This window comes from Saccopteryx leptura, chromosome 6, assembly GCF_036850995.1.
Source record: "Saccopteryx leptura isolate mSacLep1 chromosome 6, mSacLep1_pri_phased_curated, whole genome shotgun sequence".
Lineage (NCBI taxonomy): Eukaryota > Metazoa > Chordata > Mammalia > Chiroptera > Emballonuridae > Saccopteryx > Saccopteryx leptura.
In genome coordinates this window covers 185,720,385-185,737,529 of record NC_089508.1, presented here as the reverse complement: position 1 = coordinate 185,737,529, position 17,145 = coordinate 185,720,385, and the positions used below count along the sequence as shown (strand labels likewise).

The following is a 17,145-nucleotide window of genomic DNA, read 5'->3' as shown; positions in this document are numbered from 1 at the left end:
GTCCTCCGCATCCCAGTCCGACGCTCTATCCACTGCGCCACCGCCTGGTCAGGCAGCCCTTAGTTTCTTAAACAGAAGGTTTTCTATTCAGATATGCCCAGAAAGTCAAAGATCTTTTTTCAATGGAAAGATCCAGAAAGCTTTCAGCAGCTTGTTGCCACGTGGGCCACTAAGATTTCAGGCGGAGCTCATTCTGCCTCTCTCTCAAAGAACGGAGACCAGTGCCTGGCCAGCCGGCAGAGGCCCCAAGGCCAAGTTCTCTTCCGAAGCATTAGATACATTGCTTTCCTCTCTGGTTGCTAATTGGGGACTCTGTTTATAGCTCCAGCTACATTTGCCACAAGGTCTTTGGACTGCAGAGGGAATCCTCAATCCAACCCAATTAATAGAGCAATGTTGTGCTTTTAAGCTGTTCCCCCACCCAACCAATCCATCAACATGATTTGCACACATTAATCAAGGCATTTACAATGGGCCCACCAAGCTTTATCTCTCATTGGACGAGGGAATGAGACGTCTGGACTTGAGAGCCATAACTCTTCCACAGTCCCTGAAGTCCTGAGCTTGGCTCTGCTCGAGGCACAGACAAGGTGAGTTATTAATTAACAACTGAGATAAATGCCGGAATAGCATCCCTGAGTCATGTCAAACCAATCTGGATGGTTATGGGGTGGGGAGGGCAGGGAGGAGGCAGTGGGCGAGGGGAGGGAGTCATCTGTTCCAAGTGCTCTGGACAGACTCCAGTGGTATTCCTGCTCACGTAGACCTGGCCAGAGCGCCTGGAGCTCAGGCCAGCATCTGCATCTCAATCCAAGGCGGCTTCCTTTGGAGCAAAACAAGGAACCACGCCTCCCAGGTGGAGGTGGGCTGGGCAATGCAGTTCTGAAGAGCAACCTGAGTGGAGTCCTTAGTTTAGGGAGAGAAAAGTGGAACCTGCTGGTGGACAGAAGGGTCCTCACCAGGGATCACTGATTATACAGGTCTGTGATTCTGAGGGCCTTCCAGAGAGACAGGCTGAAGACCCTGGGCTCAACACTGTGATGGGCTCTCTCTCATGCCCTGAGGCCAACACTCCCCCCCCCCCCATGATACTTGCTTCCTTACAGTCCTACTGAAATTAAGGTACAGTGGTACCTTGAGATACGAATTTAATTCATTCTGTAACCGAGCTTGTAAGTCAGTCAACTCGTATATCAAACTGCCGATACTGGACCCGTGTGCCAACGTGCCAACTAGCGGCAGCTTCCCGAATCACAGCACGTATCTCAGAATTTTTCGTTCGGATCTCGAACAAAAATAGGGACCAAGTTGCATCTCGTATCTTAAAATATTCGTATGTTGGTCTGTTCGTATCTCAAGGCACCACTGTATTTCACTCCCATCGTGCCTCACACATAGGATTTCAACAAGAATAATAACAGCACGTTTATACATCCTCTCTTTTTGGATGGCTGTGAGCTTTTTGCAGATGTGTGTCATATTTGTCTTAGTATTACCAAAGGCCTATTTCCAATGTCTAACAGTAAACTCAACAAATGTTTGCTAAACTATGAATAAATAGCTAATGGATGGACGGATGGATGGATGGATGGATGGATGAATGATGGAAGAATGAATGGGTGAAGGAAGGATGGATGGGTGAGGAATGGGTGAAGGATGGGTGAAGAACATGTGATGGATGGGTGAAGGATGGATGCATAAGTGAAGGATGGATGGATGGATGGATGGATGGATGGATGAAGGATGGATGGAGGAAGGATGGATAGGTAAAGGAAGGATGGGCAGATGAAGATGGATGGATGATGAAGGCTAGATGAAGGAAGGATGGATGGATGAAGGAAGGATGATGAATAGGTGAAGGAAGGATGGGAAGATGAAGGATGGATGGATAGGTGAAGGATGGATGGATGGATGGATGGGTGAAGGAAGGATGGATGAAGGATGGATGAAGGAAGGATGATGGATAAAGGATGGATGGATCAGGAATGGAGGATGGGTGGATTCACACCTAAGGACACAGAGTTAAATGCTTTTTAAATTTGAAAACATCATTCACCTCTCCAATTAGGAATGCAGATCACTTCTAAAATACACTAAAGTCGCTCACTCAGGAAGTAAACATGAAAATATGTTCACAGTGTTCTCAATAACCCATTTCTCCTTGAAATAAAATTCCCCTCTTCTCACTTCACTCCTCTGCATCCTGGGAATTCTAGGGGTAGGCGTTTCGGGCATAGGCACTATGATATCGAGCTGGGTCAGCCCACTCAGGGGAACCATTATTTAAACACATTTTCCTCAAAACATGGTCTGCAGACCACCTACGTCAGAATTCTCCGAGGTGGTTAGTCAAAATGCAGATTCCTGGATCCCATATCTGATAATAAATTGAACTTTTTTTTTTTTTTCTTTTCTTTTTTCATTTTTCTGAAGCTGGAAACAGGGAGAGACAGTCAGACAGACTCCCGCATGCGCCCGACCGGGATCCACCCGGCACGCCCACCAGGGGGCGATGCTCTGCCCACCAGGGGGCGATGCTCTGCCCACCAGGGGGCGATGCTCTGCCCATCCTGGATGTCGCCATGTTGTGACCAGAGCCACTCTAGCGCCTGAGGCAGAGGCCACAGAGCCATCCCCAGCGCCCGGGCCATCTTTGCTCCAATGGAGCCTTGGCTGCGGGAGGGGAGGAGAGAGACAGAGAGGAAAGCACAGCAGAGGGGTGGAGAAGCAAATGGGCGCTTCTCCTGTGTGCCCTGGCCGGGAATGGAACCCGGGTCCTCCGCATGCTAATAAATTGAACTTTTAAGCCAGCTCTCCAGTGTGGTTGTACAATCCCGAAGGTTGATGGGCACTAGTTAGAAGCCAAGTGGTTAAGCACTGTGGGAAAATTATTGGTTGGGCTCCACCTATGTGGTGGGTTCAGCATTTGTTCTAGAATATAACATCATAGCTTAATAACGTTCCAGCTAGCAGAGGCCGACACTTGAGGGCACTGAGTGAGCCAGGCGCCTTGAGAAACGTATGGCATGCATCTTCTCGCTGTGATGTCACACCTGCCTGCTTCAGGAGGCGGCATCCTCAAGCCTATGTACAGACAAGAAAACTGAGACTTTGAGGAGTACAGTGACGTTACAGTGACGTGCAGGAGTGGGACATGAAGACTGACTCCTGATTCTGGGCTCTTCACCATGTTATTAGTGTCGCTGATTCGGAAACCAAGGAAGTGGCAGGAGGAGTCTCATTTCTGTGTCGAAGCAGAACAGAGTGGAACGAAGCTCCTAGCACCCTAAGAAGGGACATAACGCAGTGGTGACTGGTGACAAGCTCGGCTCAGGAAGGGCTTTCTCCTACCCGCCCTCTACCTCTGGGCTCCGCCCACAGACCAAAGAAAAGGCGTCTGCCAGGAGTCTGTGGGAACGGCAGACAGACTGCCAGGCGGGCTTGAAATGATAGGAACTGGGCTTTGTATAGACAGAGCGCTGGGGCGCTTCAGTTCAGGATGGTAAAGGGGTGTGGGGAAGGAGTAGGACTGTCTTTCCAGGGCAGACGGTCTAACAACACCTCCCCACCTCGCGGCTCCCACTTTTAGCGGGAATCTGCACCCTTTCTCCTCCCCCTGGCTGTGACGAGCTAAATCTCACACCTCTGTCTTGGTGGTGATAATTAAATATTATTTGCCTGTCACTCGATGCACATGTTGTGTGTATTCCCAGACTTTAATGAGCTGGTATTTGTCTTCTGTAAGCAAAAATATTTCTTTGAGCCGCTGCTTTTTCAAATTGGGGTGAGCAGTTCACCTGTGGCTCTCTCACGATTAAAAAGGCAGCCACCCTGCCTGCCGGCACGTCTGTCTGAACCATTTCTGCTTCTTCTGCAGGGGCTGTGGCAGGTGAAGCTAGTGGTCCCTCGGCTGGGGGTGTTGGGAGGCTTTGAAAGTGACGGGGGTAAGAAGGTAGAAAAGCTGCATACGTTGTTTTTGTGGGATACTTGCAATGCAGCTCTTTCCAACGGGGTTTTCTCATCTAAGCACCACCGCCAGCAGAAAATATTTAAGTGAAAATTTTCTCAAGTCGCCCACGGAAGGCACTTAGCTTCGTATCACTTAGATGCATAGGAGAGCAGTTAATTCAGTCCGTATAATGGATGTCTGAGGAGAGTGGTTCTCAGAATGAACCTCCTGCATGGGGCGTCACCTGGAAATTTACTTGAAATTCAAATTCCGGCATCCCACCCTAGAGGCCCGGAATAAGAAATTCTGGGGGGTAGGGGCTTAGCAATCCGTGTTTCATCAAACCCTCTAGGTGGTTTTGCTGCAGGCTAACGTTTCAGAACTACTAGCAGGTAAAAAACACCAGGGCTTCGCTCTCTCACCGAGGAGCCCAGGTTGAAAGGCTGCTCCCGGCTTCTGTATCTACCTTTGTGTTTGTATCTCTATCTAGTGCTTTAAACTGAAATCGTTGTGTTTTTTTTTTTTTTTAAAGGTAGAGTGTTCCCAGATTGACAGATGATCTGACTCCTTCGGCTCACTTTGGAAGAGAGCTCTCTGGTGTTTCCCACTCATGAGGTTTATAAGAGATGGGTCCACTGCAGCTGCCCCAGGGTCCTGCATGCTGCGTGCCTGTTCGGGCCTGGGTTAGAAACCATGGCCTGGGTTAGAAACGCTGAGAACTCCCAAAGCAGGACAGAGCCCGGGGCAGGACTCCCACCCCCTGACGACCCAAAATGGCCAACCAACCAACCAACCAACCAAACAAACAAACAAAAAGCGATTGAGTTCTGTGTGCTGCAGGTTCCGATCTGGAGTAGATAGGAGTAGCTTTAATATTTATCACTAACCAGCAAAGCGCTTAGCACGCCTCCTAGGGAAGTAATTAGCCATAAAAATAAAGATACTCTGCACAGAGGAATCTCCTCCAAAAAAAGAACTCCGTTAACTGTGAATTGCTTATGCCAGGTGAAAGAGAATCCTGCCTCTACATCTCACCTGACATAAGCAACTCTGAATTCACTGGGAGTTTCTTTTTATAAACACAGCATGGAGCCTTTTTTTTTTTTTTTTCCTGGGCCGTTAATTACTTCCTTGGGAGTTTCACTTTAATAGTTCCCCCGTAACAAGGCCATTATTGTCTTTAGCATAATCACTGCCTCATGTGCTTTTGTGCCCTGCTTTTCTGAGGCTGGGGCTCTGCCGGCCAGGAGGGACCCTAACCTGGGCTGGCTGGGTGGCCCGGAAGTCCTGCTGCGCCTCCTGCCGCTCTACTGCTTCGAGTTTGGTTCTCTCCTGGTGGGAGCCTGGGCCAGGGGTAGGGTGGGCAGAGAGGGACGTGGGCTGTGCAAGGCTTCTTCGGGGGACACCGAGTCCCCCTCCCCGCTGCGCAGCATTCCGGCCCTTGGCTCAGCTGCTGACGCCCACTGACTCCCAGGAGAGGGATGGAGGCCCTTTGTGCGGCTTTGTGCGGACCAGGAGGGAGCTGATCTGTTAGCAACTGCTGTGCTCAGCGAAGTCACCAGGGGCCAGGAGCAAAAACCGGGAACCTTACCAGGGAAAGTAGTGCGATTTTTGACTCTCACCCTCTGGGGGGAAAAAAAAAATGCATGATGGAGTTTTGTCTCGCCTCATTAAAAAAAAAAAAGAATTTCAATGCCTTCTATTTCAGCTCTGTTTCTGGAAGGTAAATGAATGAATGGGGCCTCTGTGAGCTACATTGGATCTATAAACCTTTTCTGATTGGGGCACTCCTATCTGTGACTGTACATGGGTTTATTTACAAATTATAGGCATGTACAGATGTGATAACAGATTACGGAAACTGCACAGTGTCTGTCAAGAAGAAGAAGAAAGGCGCTGGCTGGGAGCCCAAGGTCACTGGCTTGAGCAAAGGGTCGCTGGCTCTGCTGGAGCCCCCCAGCTAAGGCACATATGAGAAAGCAATCAGTGAACTAAGGTGCCGCAACTATGAGATGATGCTTCTCACCTTTCTCCCTTTCTGCCTGTCGGTCCCTCTCTCTCTCTCACTAAAAAAAAAAAAAAAAAAAAAAAAAAAAAAAAAGGAACTATACAAATAGAATGTCATACACCTTCAGCCATCACCCGATTGGACTGTGCCTCACTGTGGACACCTTGGAAGCTGACACCTTAGGGCCGTGAGGTCTCAGATGACAGTCCGAGAGCAGTCGTCAACACAGAGCAGGATTACACACATGTTGGTTAAATCAAATAATCAGATGCGTGGGTCCTCTTACACCCCGAAACAATTTTGGTGGGGTGGGTCCCCCACCTGGACTAATGCTGGAGAACACGGTACGCCCTCCTTAGGAAACGGGGCAGCCCGTCTGCTACCCCAATCCCTCTTTCTCCCAGAACCTTAGCACTGCTCCAGGGAAGAACAGGGAAGTCCAGCTCAGCCGTGAAAACAGAGGCCGGGAAGCTTTCTCAGGCTCGGCCGGCCGCATGGTCTCTTGTCCAACTGCTCAACGCTGCCTTCCGGGGTGAGAGTGGCCGTGGACAACACGTAAGGGAATAGGCGTGGCCATGTCCCAATAAAGCTTTAAGTGTGAACACTGAAATTTAATTTCCACACAGTCTTCATGAGTCATGGAAATTTATACTTCTTTAGACTCCCCTTTCCCCAACCGTTAAAAACGTAAAAACCGTTTCTAGCTCCCGGGCCCGGAGAAAAGCAGGCCGTGGGCTGGATGTGGCCCGCAGGTCGGCGTTCGCCAACCTCCCGTTCTCACGGGGGCTTTGGAGTCAGAGCTGGGCTTGGTCCCAGTCTTAACCCTTGGGGACTGAGCGCTCTTCAAAGTGATACTTAACTGCTCTCGGGACCTCGGTTTCCTCCCCTGGAGAGGAACACCCCCAAGGGCTGTATGAAGGGATGCCTTGCTTATGGCATCTCAGCACCGCGTGAGGCACGAGGCAGGACATCTCAGCACCGCGTGAGGCACGAGGCACACATTGTCAGCGTAGACAGAGGTGTGTTTGTAACCCCCAGCCCCGAAGGGTAGAGCCAGGGCCCCAGCCACCTTCCTGTGCGACGCCTACTTGAGAATCCAAAGACACACCAAACCCCAGTGCCTCCAGCCCGTGTCTCCAGGAGCCCCTGCTGGCCCAAGGACACCGCGCTTGCTTCACGGGAAGTGTTACGACAACGTGCGACAATAGCATCGAGGAGAAATCTCGGGGAAAGTGACTCATGGCGTCCGCGTATCGGCAGTGATCTGTTCTTGAGGGGCTGGGGATTAGAAGACGCTTGCTTGCTCACCTCCCTCATTATCCTTGTTATCAGCGCAGGAGGTTTCCATGGCAACGTTGCATCCGGGCCCTCTCCAGCCGGTCTGGCAGACACACTGCCAGCTGTTCTGACCCAGCGTGCATCTCCCGTTGCCGTTGCACAGATCAGGGCAGCCATCTGCTTGGAGAAACGGAGAGGATGAGAAAGGGGGCCTCGAGGCCGCGCTGGGGCAGCAGGGGAGCCATGCACAGGGCGGGGGGGGGGCAAGGTCACAGGCAGCCGCTGGGCCGGCCTCAGGGAGGGGCCTGTACCTGCCCTGGAGAGTCGGGGACGCAGGCAACGCATGCAGCTGCAAGACAAAGCGGGGTCCCAGATGCAGGGGATCCCCCATGACACTGACCTGTGTGTGTGGAGGGGTCTGAGGCAGCCTTCCCAGAGTGGGGGGGGGGGGGGGAGGGGAGGCATTCCGGAAAACTAAACTAGCTCTGAGCTTGCAATGGGACTAACTAGGCTGTCGTGTCTAGCCACTGGCTCAGGACTGATGCTTCCTCAAAAAAAAATAAAAATGTATATATGTATTTTTCTTTCTTGCTTTTTTAAAGAAGCTTCTTCTGCAGAAGAGAGAAAATTCCCTATCAACCCAGGATGGAGCCAAAGAGCCCTCCAACTTACAGAATTTTAAAGATAAATTTATATGTGATCATCACGGGCTTCTTATGGCCAAGAACTCTGGATAGTTCTGCTGGGCGGCTATTTTCATATTTCTGTAATATTTCGTTTTAAGGGGCACTTTCAGATGTTGGCAGCATATCACAAGCTCCTTTATGGCGTGCTTGAAAAATACTGCCGGATCTGAGGGCTGTGGAGGAAGAGGCGCTGAGGGACATGAAGAGGGAAGAGACAGAGGAATGCCTGCGTGACGCGTGACGCGTGACTCGGGGGAGGGAGTGGGCTCAGGGACTTCTTCGGGGGTTTTCTTTTCTGTTGGGGAGGGAGGGGTTATGTGTGAAGTCCGCCGCCTGCCTAGTTCCCTACTTTCTCCCGCACCCAACACAAGCGCAGCGTCCACTGCCCTGACCTGAGCCTCCTCAAATACAGCCTGAATGAGAACAGGAGACCAAGGCGGGGGGCTCCACGGAGAGAAGGGGAGCCCCCCCCCAGCACAGCCTCTGCTGCCCTTCGCAAGACGTAGAGAGACACACAGAATCGGCTGGGTGTGGCCACACTCACAGGACCTGCTGGCTGGCAAGCGGTCCTTCTTAGCAATGCTTAAAAAAAAAACAACACTTTTCTTTCTTTTAGCAGCTGTCTGGGAGGCATAATTTACAAGCCACACCATTTACCTGTTTTAAGTGCACAGTGCCATCCATGACTTCTAGCCACCTGACAGAGTCGTGAAATCTAGGGTACATTCTCTTTTTTCATTTATACACCCCCGAGTGCCCATCCATTTCACTGTCGCCACAGAGTAACTCTCCCGAACGTCCACCTCTGTCTCTCTCGTTCTGACTCTACGCCTGTCGCCATCTCTATCTCCAGCTCTTGCTCTCTCTTTTTTTTTTTTTTTTTTTTTTGTATTTTTCTGAAGCTGGAAACAGGGAGAGACAGTCAGACAGACTCCCGCATGCGCCCGACCGGGATCCACCCGGCACGCCCACCAGGGGCGACGCTCTGCCCACCAGGGGGCGATGCTCTGCCCCTCCGGGGCGTCGCTCTGCCGCGACCAGAGCCACTCTAGCGCCTGGGGCAGAGGCCAAGGAGCCATCCCCAGCGCCTGGGCCATCCTTGCTCCAATGGAGCCTTGGCTGCAGGAGGGGAAGAGAGAGACAGAGAGGAAGGAGGGGGTGGGGGTGGAGAAGCAAATGGGCGCTTCTCCTATGTGCCCTGGCCGGGAATCGAACCCGGGTGCCCCGCACGCCAGGCCGACGCTCTACCGCTGAGCCAACCGGCCAGGGCCCGCTCTCTTCTTTTTTAAGTCTCTTTTTAACTCACACGGAGTGTAGGGTGGATGGGGTCGTGGTGGAGGGGTGATAAGCTTTGTCACGAAGGCGCTAGCTGATTCGAAGCCTTGGTGGCCCAAGTCTTGGGAGTCGGAAGCCTTTCCAAGGCCCTCACCAGGCCTGTTTTCTCTCTCCTCTCCAGGACCCTGTCGGAGAATGCCGATACGCCGACCGACGGGGTACGCGTGGCGGCGGCGGCGGAAATTTAAAAGGACGCCTTCTAAGAAGAAGGATCCGAAGGCTCTGAAACTGCGTTTGAAACGTTCTTCTTTAAGACGTTTCACTCCTCAGGGCTTCTCCTCCCCCACCCTCTCCCCGTGTCTCCTGGTTAGGACCGGACTGAGCCGGGATGAGTGACGGAGGAGAAGCTCCCTTTGGGGACGTCTCTGCAAGGAGGCTGAGCTGTCTTTAGAAGAGAGACAGGGCGCCAGGGCATCTGTCTTCTCTTTGCCGCACAATCCTGCACGCCATCCAGGATGCACGCCACGCGCCTGTGTGTGCACGGCCCTCACAGAGCCCACACTCCCGTTCCCGTATCTTTCCTCACCAAGGGGTGACTGTGGTCCTGCCTGGAAGACCAGTGACACACTCCCTGCTCATACTGCGTCTGTGCTGGGAAGGGAAGCCACTGCCCCCCCTCTGCACGCCCCCCCCCAAAAAAAAGCCCAAGGGACATTTCACAGGTTCTCAAGGAAAAAAGACTATTTCCAACCTCCAGCTGTCTCCAGCTTTACAATTTCTACCAAGTGAGTTTTGGGGACCGGATCAGAGAGAACACGCTCAATGACAGACCCACCGGCATTTGCTCAGTGTGCCGTCTAGTATATGGGCTTTGTTATTTAGCTACTTTGAGGTCTCATGTTTGACTACAACCACACCCAGAGTCGCCAACGAAGCCTTATTGCGTAGGAAACCCACGTCCACTACAGAAAATTTAAATTTGCAAAGAACACTAGCATGCCAGTCAGAGATATGCACTCAATATATATATATATATATATATATCTCCTAGACTGAATGAGGCCCTCCCTTCTTCGTTTTCTCTCTTTTTTTTTTCCCCCTTCCCAACAAGCTGAAGTGAGATAAACAGACCACAGTCGCTGGTTTTCTCCACCTCACATGAGGAAGATGAAAACACGAACAGTAGGAAGCTGGCAAATCTCTGAGAAGTTTCAGGGCAGCTGGGAATTAATGGACAGGACTTTGCTTTTAGCTTGAAGAGGAAGAAAACAGCCTTGGTAGGCACGTGGCGTTGCTAGGCAACCCCAAGCTACCCCCAGCACAAGTTCATTCTGCTGGTAGCCTTCTGAGGAGGCGATGGGTTGTGTTTCTAAAGTGCAAAGCCAGCTTCGGCTTAAGGAAAAACAAAACATAGGAAGTAATTAGTCTGGAGGGCAAATGGGTGTCCAGTGCGGCTTTTCTCTGGAGAGGATCCTATAACTGGAGTTGGATGGGGTTTAGGGGCTCATAGCTGGGGATGTAAGAGGGCTCCGGCGTGGAGATTTCTGGATTTGAGGTTAGCACACTGACCTCCTGGGGGGGGGGGGATGCCTATCTCCAAGACCAGGACACAGAACGCCTGCGGGTATTTGGTTCCTTACGCAGCCAGAGCGCTTGCTGTCCGGGAACTTCACGTGCTATCATGACCCTCGGCCAGTAACTCTCCACTGAGGCAACTTTGTCTTCCGTCATTCCCTCCAGGGGGCATTTGGCAACGTTTAGAGACATTTTTGATTATCACAATTTGGGGGAGATGCTACTGTCTTAACATCCTACAAAGCACAGGAGAGTTTCCATAACAAAGAATGATCCCAGCCCCAAATGTCAATAGTGCTGAGGTCAAGAAACCCTGCCCTAGACCAAAGCTCCCCGAGGCCTGAGACTTCCTTGTTTGCTGTTAGATCCCGGGGTCTGGCCTCCTGTCAAGCACAGAGTGGGTGCTTGAATAAACGGAAAGCGGTCAGTCGTGCTGGGTTAGTTCAGCCTGGCTTTTATCTAGAGACTCTCCCGAGAGTCCTGAGAAGACAGGGTGGCCTCCTTCTCAAAGTCCAAGTCCACTTCCCAGGGAGAACACCCAAGGGCATCAGTGATATCTCGGGCGGGTTTGGGCACACTTCCAACGCCTTTGGCACAGTTTCCAAGACTTTCTACACACAAAATTCCAACCACTAGGAGAGAAACTCTACTGGCACCATTACCAGGTAGACAGGCCTTTTGCCTTAACAAAAATTAGAGTTGCTGCAGAAATTTGGGATTGAACAAACTAACAGCCCTGGCTGGATAGTTCGGCTGGTTGGAGCATCGTTCTGGAGCGCAGAGGTTGCGGTTTGATCCCTGGTCAGGGCACCTACAGTACAGGGACAGATGTTCCTGTCTCTCTCTGGCTCTTTCCTTTCCCCTCCCTAAAATCAATAAACATTAAAAAAACACAAACAACCCCCCCCCCCGCCTATTCAGATGACTCCTGTATCTTCTTTTTTTTGTGTGTGTATTTTTCTGAAGCTGGAAATGGGGAGGCAGTCAGACAGACTCCCGCATGCGCCCGGCCGGGATCCACCTGGCACGCCCACCAGGGAGCGATGCTCTGCCCATCCGGGGCGTCGCTCTGTCGCGACCAGAGCCACTCTAGCGCCTGAGGCAGAGGCCAAGGAGCCATCCCCAGCGCCCAGGCCATCTTTTGCTCCAATGGAGCCTCGGCTGCAGGAGGGGAAGAGAGAGACAGAGAGGAAGGAGAGGGGGAGGGGTGGAGAAGCAGATGGGTGTCTCTCCTGTGTGCCCTGGCCGGGAATTGAACCTGGGACTTCCACACACCAGGCTGACGCTCTACCACTGAGCCAACAGGCCAGGGCCGACTCCTATATTTTCAACTGCAGCCCTGGACTCCACTTGCATCTCAGCATCTCCACTGTTCACTCACAAGCATCTCAAATGCAACAGAATCCAGCCTCTTTGTCTTCCTTCCCCCCCAAACTCCCGTTGATCAACGAATGGCACCTCCATGTACGCCGCCACCCAAGACTAAACACTTGGAGTCATCCTCCATTGCCCTCCACCCTCCAGTCAGCTTCCTCATCTCCTGTCAGTAGCGAACAAACCAAGTCCTCCGCCACCGTCCTCTTAGCTGTCAGAAGTCCTCCCTGTCCTTCGTCTCCAATGTCTCTGGAACCTGCCGTCCACTCCCAGCTCCTACTGCTGCTGCATTAACGCAAGACCTTCTCATCCCTGCTCTGGACTGGCCTCTCGTCCACCTTCCTACCTGGTCTCCCGGCTTCCAGCCTTGCACCGCGGCCCATTTCTCTCTATTCCTGCCGCTGCTGAGAACATGCTACTGCTTTCCACTGACCCCCCAGGGTGAAGTCTGTGGTCCTTAATCCACCCTACAGATCTTATACAACAACCCGGTTCTCACCGCCTCGGCCTACCTCAGGATCTCGTCAGGCTTTGCTCAGATGGATGTCATCGGGCCTTTCCTTTGTTTCTTTCCTCATCTGCCTAACTTGAAACCATCTTTCAGATTCCCGGGCAGAATTCATCTCCAGGAAGTCTTTCCAGGGCTCCAGAATCTGGGCTAGCTATGCCTGTCACGGCACCTTTATCTGACCCTGTGTTATCCTACCTGCCACAGCGTAGATCACAAAGGTCTGGCGCCTCCTTGATACTCGTTCGCCTATGCAGCTGTCCCTCCGTAAGAAAACCGCAGTGACAAATGTTCACATCATTGTTAACTTCAGTTTGCACGCTGCCCCTCGAACGGGGCAGTAGTGTACAGCCGAACAGTCTTTCTTGGGCACGCCTGTTATGACGTCACCCTGTCAGGACAAGGACCGTGTCTGTCTCGTTCACTGTTGGATTGCCAGTACCCAATCAATAGTTGGGGAATGGATGAACGGATGGATGACTTCTAACTGAAATCGGCATCGCCAATACCTCCGGCAGAGTGGAAACGGAATAGTTTTCAAGAATGTTTTACGCATAAAATTTCAAACACTAAAAAAAAAAAAAAAAAAAAAAAAAAAAAAGAAAAAACCAAACAAAAACACCTGAAAAACCCAAACAACTCAACTTCCCTTCCCTCCAAAATCCATCAACATAGATACCAGGAAGGCAGGCTTTTTGCCCTAATGAAAATTAGGCATGAGCAAAATAATGTCTACAGCACAGTAAAGAGGGGAGCGTAAATGCACTTGAAGAAAGCTATAATTACCATAAAAGGCTTTCCTAAAAGAGCATCAAGAAATGGTCCACCGTGTGCAGCAATTTAGAGGTAGAAATAAGCGGCTAATGTCATATAAGGGGTATGGAGAGAGAAGTAGCATTTTAGTATCCAACATCGAGCATACATCAGAAAAGCAGAGAGGCTAACACGCTAGCTACCCAGATGGAAAAGCAAGTGAACACACCAACAGGCTGCATGAGAATGAAGACAGATGACAAGGAAATCTACAGCAGCGAGCCGTCCCTGCCCGGTTCCACAGACCAGGAGGCGAGCGGCCGCGTCCTGGATTCAACCCCCGTGGAAAGTCTTTTCTAGGTCAAGGGAAAACTTGGACCTTGTGTAGAGTCAGAGAGTTCTGGGATTAAAACCTAGATCTGTTTCTTGCTGGTCTGTGTGACCCTGAGCTAGTCAGCTCACCTCTCACCCCTGTGTGTAAAATTAACATCTTGCTAGTTTAATCTTATTTATTGTCCCTCCTGACAGAATAAAACGTACCCTGAGGCTGGGTTTTTCTTTCTTTTGTTTATTGAGACAGCCTCGGGGTCTAGAAAAATAGTCGACAGACAGCAGACAATAAATGTTTGTTGAATGAATAACTGAACAGGGATGATTGATAATACTTCATCAGATGCCAGAAGGGTTGAGTGAAATGACAAAGGCAATGATTTTAGCACAGAGCTCGGAACCCTTGTTTGCCTTGACGCGATGGTGGCTATTACAAATATTATAATTAGTGGTAGGCTTTTTCTTGCATGCATCCTTAGAAAGGCAGGCCATTTCTCATTGCCTCACCTCCAGGTCAGGGAAAGAACAAGAGCCTATACCCTACTTCAAGTTTAAAAATGCAGGTTTCGCCTGACCTGTGGTGGCGCAGTGGATAAAGCATTGACCTGGAAATGCTGAGGTCGCTGGTTTGAAACCCTGGGCTTGCCTGGTCAAGGCATATATGGGAGTTGATGCTTCCAGCTCCTCCCTCCTTCTCTCTCTCTGTCTTTCTGTCTCTCTCTCCTCTCTCTCTCTGTCTCTCTCTCTCCCTCTCTCTCTCCTCTCTAAAAATGAATAAAATAAAATAAAATATTAAAAATGCAGGTTTCTTGGGTGTGGTCACTGTGTGATTGCGTCACATCCTGGGCAATCCTCACTCCCTCCCACCCCCGAAGACCACCGCGGAGATCCAGCTGAGTGAGGAGAAACCCTGTTGAAGAAGCTACAGGCAAGCGTGGACTCACCAGCTTGAGCGTGGGGTTGCAGGCTTGAGTGCGGGATCATAGACACGACCCCATGGTTGCCGGCTTGAGCCCAAAGGTTGCTGGCTTGAGCAAGGGGTCACTCGGTCTGCTGTTGCCACCCCCGTGCCGTCAAGGCACATATGAGAAAGCAATCAATGAACAGCTAACTAAGGAGCTGCAATGAAGAATTGATGCTTCTCATCCCTCTGCCAAGTCTGTCTGTCCCCCTCTCTCTCTGTATCTGTCACAAAATAAATAAGTAAAATAAAATAAATAAAATCTTAAAAAGGTAGCTATGGGCAATTCCGAGGGGCAGGAGAGTGGAAGGTAGAAGGAACGGTGGCCTTTTCTCTTGGGCAGAACTGCGCTTTTGCCTGTTAACTTAATTAGGGGACTCTCTCTCCCTCAACAGTTACAAACATCACTTTGCTGAGAGCTGTGCATTCTTGGGACTAAGGAGTGGCCACAGGCTGGAAATGTGTAACAGAGTCTGCCACTGCTTTCTGGAGCTCTTAGCGTCGCACACAGCTGAGATGCTGGGGACCAGGGACCACCAGGGGTGCCAGGGCCGTTTATACTAAGCAGCGGCAGTAAATGCTCGGGAAATTAAAAACGCCAACTGATTTGAGAAGGCTGGCTGCCAAAGCGGCGTTCTGGTCTCAGGGAAACGGCGGGGCTGTCCCTCACGCTCCCCCGCGTGGGGCCGCGGTTCCCAGGCACAAAGTGGCACGGACAGTCTGCAGTGGACCTGAGCTGGCAACAGCTGCCCCTGCTTTGGCAGAAAAGACGCGGACATCCAGAGGCAGATGTTTCTGTTGGTTTCAACAGCATCTGATGTCTTGAAGGGTTTGCAGAGAGGCGGGGGTGGGGGACGCTGGGGCCGGAGGGGCTGGGGAGGTCTGCGACCCTTCCCGTGGCCGGCTGCCCCCCGCCCCGCCCCCAGCAGCCCCAGGGGCTGCAGAGCCTCCGCAGGGGATACAGATTTGAGTCCAGCTGTCTACTCTGCCCGTTTCCTGCATGCACCTGGATTCTCACTGATCAGCATCATTTCTGTCTGCCTGGGAGAAGGGAGGCAGCTGGTTTAGCCTTGGCCTCAGAAAAAAATGTACTAAAGAAAAAAAAAAAGATCCTTTCACATTTTTTTTACTGTTTTGATGCTTCAAGCTCTTATTAATGCATTTTTTTTTTAAAGTAGAAGATTATGAGGGAGGAAACTGAGAGTTTAGGCAACAATCACCAGGAATAACAAACTCTTCTGGGAAGGAAAGGCCATGTCAATTCCTGCGTGAACTCAGACTGAATCATGATCCCCCCGTAGGACGTGGAGGGAGCCTGCGTCTCTCCCCTGGAACACCCCTTTTCTGCCTTCCACACAGTGAGCTAGTGATGGGAGAATATCACCTTGTGTCCAGTGTGTGAGCGCGCGCGCGCGCGCGCACACACACACACACACACACACACACACACACACACACCAGGGTGTCTACTCGGACAGCTGCTGAGAACCACCAGAGGTTCCTCCCACCTCTTTAGATCACAGCAGAGCTTCTCAAAGTGTGGGCTGGGGACCAGCCGCAGCAATGGGACCCAGGACCTTGTCACAAATGCATCTTCTTGGGCTCCATCCCAGACCCGCTGAATCAGAGCCTCTGGAGGCGGGGCCGGCGATCCGCACGTTAACAAGCCATGGGGGGGGGGTGCGAATGAGGATGCCTGCTCCCTCTGAGGACCCATGGCCTCAGGATGAAGTCCTCCATCTTTAAAAGGGCCGCAGAGTCCCTGCATTACCTGCCCCGCCTCCCCCAGCTCTTCCCTTCTCACCTCACCTCACTTTCAGGCTCCGCCCTCTGGCCTTTCAGGCTCCGCCCTCTGGCCTTTCAGGCTCCGCCCCCTGGCCGGCAGCCTCCTGCCCTGCTGGGTCCCCTGGAATCTGGTTTCTTGGCCTCTGCAGATCCTCTTCCTAAACTTTGCTGTCTGCCACGCACCCCTGGCTCAGCCGGCATTTGCTCAGGGAAGGCTCCCCCGAGCCTGCGCAGGCTTCCTCCGCCACAAGGGGACCGCACCGCATGCGACCCCTGCTACAGCGTTGTTGCTGTAATTCTGACTAATCCTTTGTTCAAAGCCACGAGCGTCCACTCGGCCGCACCTGTACAATCACCCGGGGCCCGTGAGCCCTTTCGCTGCTAGGCGGCACCCCAGTCTAGTCGGCATCTCTGAGGACAAGACCACCGGTATTTGTTTTTACCTTCTGAGCCCGACCCAGGTGACTCCCACGTGAAGCTGAGGTCGAGAGCCAGCGGTTTCATGCCCCCTCACCCCTTCCCGGGGACCGCTAAGCCTCCCTGCGTGCGGGAACTCCGCCTCTGCCGGATGGGATGTGGCTGCGTGCCCAGTGCCCACCCCGGGGTCTGGCAGGTAGTGACATCTGTTGAATAAACGTATAAACAAACCGCGTGGTGTTTCTG

At 51.8% G+C, this 17,145-nt stretch overlaps 1 protein-coding gene across 3 annotated transcripts in view; it reads right to left on the bottom strand.

The window, feature by feature from the left end:
- The window catches only part of TENM2 (teneurin transmembrane protein 2), a 1,124,432-nt gene that overhangs the window by 93,809 nt on the left and 1,013,478 nt on the right, over positions 1-17,145 (bottom strand). For all 3 annotated transcript variants that reach the window (XM_066344467.1, XM_066344468.1, XM_066344469.1), the window contains one exon: positions 7,266-7,412. In XM_066344467.1, the coding sequence (XP_066200564.1) occupies positions 7,266-7,412 (147 nt within the window). The remainder of the gene's footprint in view (positions 1-7,265; positions 7,413-17,145) is intronic.